The sequence below is a fragment of the Rhincodon typus genome, chromosome 48 (genome assembly GCF_021869965.1).
Source record: "Rhincodon typus isolate 14 chromosome 48, sRhiTyp1.1, whole genome shotgun sequence".
Taxonomy (NCBI): Eukaryota; Metazoa; Chordata; class Chondrichthyes; order Orectolobiformes; family Rhincodontidae; genus Rhincodon; species Rhincodon typus.
The window spans coordinates 1,690,322-1,696,880 of record NC_063379.1 but is presented as its reverse complement, the minus strand read 5'-3'; the positions used below and the strand labels follow the sequence as shown (position 1 = coordinate 1,696,880).

The following is a 6,559-nucleotide window of genomic DNA, read 5'->3' as shown; positions in this document are numbered from 1 at the left end:
TATGTGTGTGTGTGTGTGTGTGTGTGTGTGTGTTTGTCTGTCTGTCTGTGTGTGTGTGTGTCTGTGTGTGTGTGTGTGTGTGTGTGTGAGAGTGTGAGTGTGTGTGTGTCTGTCTGTGTGTGTGTGTGTGTGTGCACGTGTGTGTATGTGTTAAGTGTGAGTGTGTGTTTGTTAAGTGTGTATGTCTGCTTGTATGTGTGTATGTGTGCCAGTGTGTGTGTGTGTGTGTGTGTGTGGGTGTGGGTGTGTGTGTTAAGTGTGTGCATGTGTGTGTGAGACTGTGTGTTAAGTGTGTGTGTATGTGTGTGCATAAATATGTGTATGTGTTCAGTGTGTGTCTGTGTGTGTGCATGTGTATGTATTAAGTGTGTGTCTGTGTTAAGTATGTGTGCGCGTGTGTGTCTATGCGTTAAGTGTGTGTATGTGTTAAGTGCGTGTGTGTATGTGTGTGTATGTATTAAATGTACGTCTGTGTTTTGTGTGTGTGTGTGTATGTGTGTGTATGTATTAAGTGTACGTCTGTGTTTTTTGTGTGTGTGTGTGTGAGAGAGAGAGTGACTGTATGTGAGAGTATCAGTGAATCTGAGAGAGCGTGTGTATGAGTGAATGAGGGGCACAGGCCGCGGCTGGAGTCTGGGCCTTTCCCACTCTGTTGTATGGGTCTGAGCACCAAGTGGAAGACTTACCAATCCCTCCGAAGGGCAACGTGTTGAGAGTCAACTGCACCATGTTCTCATTGGAACAGAAGCCCCCGCTGCTGGTTTTCTCCAGTATTTCATTCACCACCTGGAAACAGCATCAAGTTGGAAACACGGCCAGGGTCAGCTCACTGATGGAAACGTTCATCTAAAATTACAGGGTCTCATTCTCTGCTTGTTGATAACACACAGCTGGTAGAAACAGAGACGGCTGGGGGTGCTGGGAGAGACACTGAATAAGGGAGGGAGAAGACATAGAGGAAGGGGAGTGAAAAAGAGAGGGCAAAAGTGGGAGACAGAGAGAGGGAGAGAAAGAGTGGGACAGAGCCAGAGAATGAGAGAGAAGAACGGGGCAGGCAGGAACGACGCAGACAGAGAGAGACAGTGGGGGAGACAAGAGAGTGGGAAAGGAAGACTGAGAGATGAAAATCTCTCTCTGGGACAAAGGATGTGAGACAGAAAGGAAGAGGCAAAGAGACAGAGAGAGAGAAACACAGATCGAGACAGACGTACAGCCAGAGAGGGACAGAGGCAGAGATAGAGACACATGGAGAGAGTCAGAAAGTGAGAAACAGGCAGAGAAGCAGAAGGGGCAGACTACAACACAGGAAAACAAAAGAGACAGTAGATAGTGAAGGTACAGAGAGACAGATAGGAAGAGATGAAGAATAAGTGGGAGACGAGGTGAGAGAGGAATACAGAGACGCGGACAAAGACAAAGAAAGGGAAAGGCAGCAAGATAAAGGCAGGAGGGCAGTGACAATCAGAGAGTAAGAGATGGTGTGGACGTGAGACAACGACAAAAACAGACGAAATGTAAAAGAACAAAAACGAAAAACCCAAAGAGACAATGAAACAAATGGAAGAGGCAGAGAGTGAGAGATACCGCAAGGTGGTGCAGGGACTGAGAGAGACAGAGAAAGACAGATGGGAACAGAGAGACAGGGAGAGAGAATGGGATCCTCTGTCTCAACACCAGCATCCCACACTCTCCCCATACCCCTGGACGTAGTAATCTTCTGGAGATTCATCTAATTCCTTCTGAGGGGAGTGACTTGGCCCCTGCAGCCTTTTGTGGAGGAGAATTCCACAGGGTCACCATCGTCTGAGCGAGGATGATTCTCTTCACCTCTATCCGAGATGACAATCCCTCCAACACAATCCTGGTGAACAAGCGTGGCTGTGCTTCTGGACTCGCTGCATTTAACTCGAGTGTCTTTTGCTGTTGTGGGAAATCCCAACAAACTCTTGGTCTTCTGCTCATCGCCCCCTGACTGTTTGAGACATAGAACCATGGGGGCGGGAGTGGGGCCATTCAACCCTGCGAGCCTGCTCCCCCATCCAACACAACCACGGCTGATCCTCCAACTCAGTGCCCTGTTCCCGCTTTCTCCCCGTAACCTTTGATCTCTTTAACCCCAAAAACTCTTAACTCCTTCTTGAAAACTTTCAATGTTTTGGCCTCAGTTGCTTCCCATAGCAGAGAATTCCACAGGCTCCCCATTCCCTGAGTGAAGACGTTTCTCCCCATCTCAGATCTAAATGGCCTACCCAGTATCCTTAGACCGTGACCCACGATTCTAGATCCCCCTGGTTTTTGGGAACACTCTTCCTGCAATTACCCCCTGTCTAGCACTGTTTATATTTTATCAATTTCGATGAATTAACCCCCTCATTCTTCTAAACTCCAGTGAATATAATCCCGTCTCTCTTTGTGTGTCATTCCTGCCATCCCAGGAATCAGTCTGTTAAACCTTCGCTGAACCCCCTCCATCACCAGAACATCCTCCCTCCAATAAGGAAACCCAAACCCCACTGAATACTCCAGGGGTGGTCTCACCAAGGTCCTGTTAAATTGCAGTAACACACCCTTGCTCCTGTACTCGAATCCTGTCCTTGTGAAGGCTAATGTACAATTTATCTCCTGCTACAACTCCATGTTTAATTTCAGCGACCGGTGTACAAGGACATCTGTCTCTTGTTGTAGCGCGTCCTGATTGTTGGTCAACAATCGTTTGTTTCTGGACTAGTCACTCTCTTAGAGTCACAGTCATACAGTAGGGAAACAGACCCTGCGATCCAACTTGTCCATGCCAACCAGGAATCCCCAACCAAATTAGTCCCGCCTGCCTGCGCCTGGCCCATTTCCCCTCTAAACCTTTCTGATTTACGTTGCTTTCCAAACGTAGAATGGAGATAGAATCCCTACAGTGTGGGAACAGGCCATTTGGCCCATCGAGTCCACACAGACCCTCTGAGGAGCACCCACCCAGACCCAACCCCTACACCATCCCTATTTTTCCCCACCTGAGACACTACGGGACAATTTAGCGCGGCCACTCCACCCTAACCTGCACATCTTTGGACTGTGGGAGGAAACAGGAGCACGCAGACACGGCGAGAATGTGCAAACTTCACAAAGACAGTCGCCCGAGGGTGGAATTGAACCCGGGTTCCTGACGCTGTGAGGTAGCTGTGCTAACCCACTGAGACACAGTGCCGTCTCTTAAATATTGTAATTGTACCCGCCAACATTCCAGGGAAAACATTCAGCATCTTCCTATAGCTCAAACCCTCCAGCCCTGGCAACATCCTTGTAAATATTTTCTGCATCCTTTCTAGTTTAACAACATCCTTCCGATAGCAGGGTGACCAGGATTGTATGCGGTATTCTAAACGTGACCTCACAAGTGTCCTGTACAGGCGCGACATGACCTCCCAACTCCTTTACTCAATTCTTTTAACCAATAAAGGCAAGCTAGCCAAATGCCTTCTTCACTACCCTATCTACCTGTGACTCCACTTTCAAGGACTTAATAACCTGCAACCCTAGGTGCCTCTGTACAACAACACTCCCTGGGGTCCATTTAACCTGGAACCGGCTTTGGAGGGAGGGTTTGTGGAGGGTTAGTGGTGGAGGGGTCTTGTCTTGGATTATTAGTGAGGGTCAGATCCGAATACTTTCTGGTTCAAAAGATTGTCTAACAAGCTCCTCCGCCCTTCGGGGTTATTCCAGCTGATCCATGCGAACCATCTATATTGACCATAGCTTCAGCTCCTTTAGCCACACTCAGTGATCTGACAGGATAGTGACCCCAGCGCTTACATCCAGCTTTAATTTAACAGGATGTTGCCAAGAGGCTCTGGGAAATCCGGGTCTCACACGCATGGTCAGATTGATAAACAGAGAGGTACGGAGAGGTTGGAACCAATAAAAAAAAAGGGAGAGAGAGAGAGAGAGGGGAGAGAAAGATGAAGGGGTAAGAGATAAGACAGGGTATAGAAAGAGAAAGCAAAGGATAGAGAGACATGAGGTGCAACAGAAGGAGAGGCTTGCAGAAAGGGAGAGAGATAGAGACAATGGAACGATGGAGATGCGGTGTGTGAGAGATTGAGACTGATTTATAGAGATAGAATGGCAGAAGCAGAGAGAGGGTAAGTGAGAGATACAGACTGAGAGAGACGATGATGGAGACAACAGAGAGAGAAAGAGATGGAGATGGTTGGTATTGAGTTGGGTTACATCATCGCCCTGTGTCTTACAGCTTGTTCAGTGTTCATGTCTGCTCAATTTATCTCGTGATTAAGGTGGGAGGTTTAGGATATGAGATTATTCCGCCTCTAGGCCTGCAGGAAACAGGCATTGAGTGGTGCAGGAATACCAGCCCATGCAGTCGGATTGACTGACCCATGGGCTCAAAGGGAGACATCATTCTGAACAGAATGGCCAATAGGGAGATAGCTATAACTTCAGACTGACCAATTGAGAGACTTCATTCGGAACATACTGACCAATAGACAGACAGCATTCAGAACACACTGACCAATAGACAGACATCATTCAGAACACACCGATCAATAGAGAGACATCATACAAAACACATTGTCCAATAGAGAGACTTCATACAGGATATACTGACCAACGGAGAGACATCATCCAGAATACACTGACTAATACAGACATCGTTCAGACCATACCGACCAATAGCGAGGCATCATTCAAAACACCCTGGCCAATAGAGAGACACCATTCTGAAAACACTGACTAATAGAGAAACATCATCCACAACACACCAACCAATAGATGGAGGGACGTCATACCAAACACACTGACCAATAGAGAAAGACATCATATAGAACACACTGACCAATAGAGAGGCATCATCGGGAACACACTGACCAATAGAGAGACAGCATTCAAAACACCCTGACCAATAGAGAGACATCATTTGGAGCACACCGACCAATAGAGAGAAATCATTCCGAACACACTGACCAATAGAGAGACATCATGCAGAACACACTGACCAATAGAGAGACATCATACAGAACACACTGACCATTAGAGGGAAAGCATTCAAGATACCTTGACCAATAGAGAGAAATCATTCAGACCATACTGACCAATAGAGAGACATCATACAGAACACACCCACCAAAATAAGAGCGAGCTATCAGAACACACCGACCAATAGAGAGACATCATTATAAGCCCCCTGACCAGTAGGGAAGCCTTGCTCAGGCTGTGATAGCAGCATTGGCCATTTGGCCTGCTCCTGTGGTTGGGGGAGGGGGTACACCCAGCTGTGACACAGAGCAGGAACCTGAAGCTGTGGATCCAGCTCAGGGATCTCCATGCAACATCTCATGGACCCAGCATGGCAATGCAGGCCAGGTTTGGAAGATGGTACACATATGGCATGAGCTCAGAGCTCCCAACACTCTGGGCCATTCTGTCAGTAGCTCTCAATACCCATACAGGGACCTTGCTCAGAAACCTCCCAACCTTAGTGTTAGTGGCGTAAACGTAGAGGGCCAGCGGTTTCTGGTGCCTGTTGATGAAGGCGATGGCTTCCTCCATGGAGTTGACGTTGATGATAGGCAGAATTGGACCAAAAACCTCCTGCTGCATCACTGCATCAGATTCCATTACGTCTACCAGGACTGTCGGAGCTGGGAGCAGAAGGTGCACAATCAGTGGGGACCCAACGAACAGGAGAAAGAAGCATTGCTCACACCTTTGCAAAAGATATGGGAAAAATCACAAACACTGTGGGAAACAGGAAGTGAACAAGCTTAGAAGACATAGACAAAAAGAACAGGGAGACCATTCAGCTGATCGAGACTATCCCTCTAGCCAATACGATCCTGCTTGATCGAACAATCAGATACTGTGCCACACACCATTCCCATAGCGCTGCACGTGACTATATGTCAAAGGTTATTCATTCCCTAGCTTAACCGCACTCATAAACTGATCATCGGCTCTCAGTTACACATTTCCAAACATTCAGTTCCTCTGAGCAAAAGCATTCTCCAAAATTATTGCAAGAGTTATCAGTGATTTCACATAGTTGAAACAAATTACCATTACGTGGCCTGTGTCGATCTACCCAGTCAGAGGGTCAGTGCTGATGGAGCGCCGCACTGTTGGAGGGTCAGTGCTGAGGGAGCGGGCACTGTCGGAAGGTCAGTGCTGACGGAGCACCGCACTGTCGGAGGGTCAGTGCTGAGGGAGCGGGCACTGTCGGAGGGTCAGTGCTGAGGGAGCGCCGCACTGTCGGAGGGTCAGTGCTGAGGGAGTGTGGTATTTAATTCACTGACCCAGTGATACTGACCAGGACAAGGAGACAGTATTTTATTCACTGACTCGGTTATACTGACCGGGACAGGGACACGGTATTTAATTCACTGACTCGCTTATACTGACCGGGACAGGGACATGGTATTTAATTCACTGACTCGGTTATACTGACTGGGACAGGGACACGGTATTTAATTCGCTGACTCGGTTATACTGACTGGGACAGGGACACAGTATTTAATTCGCTGACTCGGTTATACTGACCGGGACAGGGAGA

The 6,559-nt window shown here is 47.9% G+C and overlaps 1 protein-coding gene across 1 annotated transcript in view; it reads right to left on the bottom strand.

Moving 5' to 3' along the window:
- Positions 1–573: 573 nt before the first annotated feature.
- LOC109926545 (aldehyde dehydrogenase family 3 member B3-like) overlaps positions 574–6,559 on the bottom strand; it is a 14,473-nt gene continuing 8,487 nt past the window's right edge. Inside the window, exons 7-8 of the mRNA XM_048620743.1 lie at positions 5,485–5,651; positions 574–786 (exon numbers count right to left, since the gene is read on the bottom strand). Coding sequence (XP_048476700.1) covers positions 574–786; positions 5,485–5,651 — 380 coding nt within the window. The remainder of the gene's footprint in view (positions 787–5,484; positions 5,652–6,559) is intronic.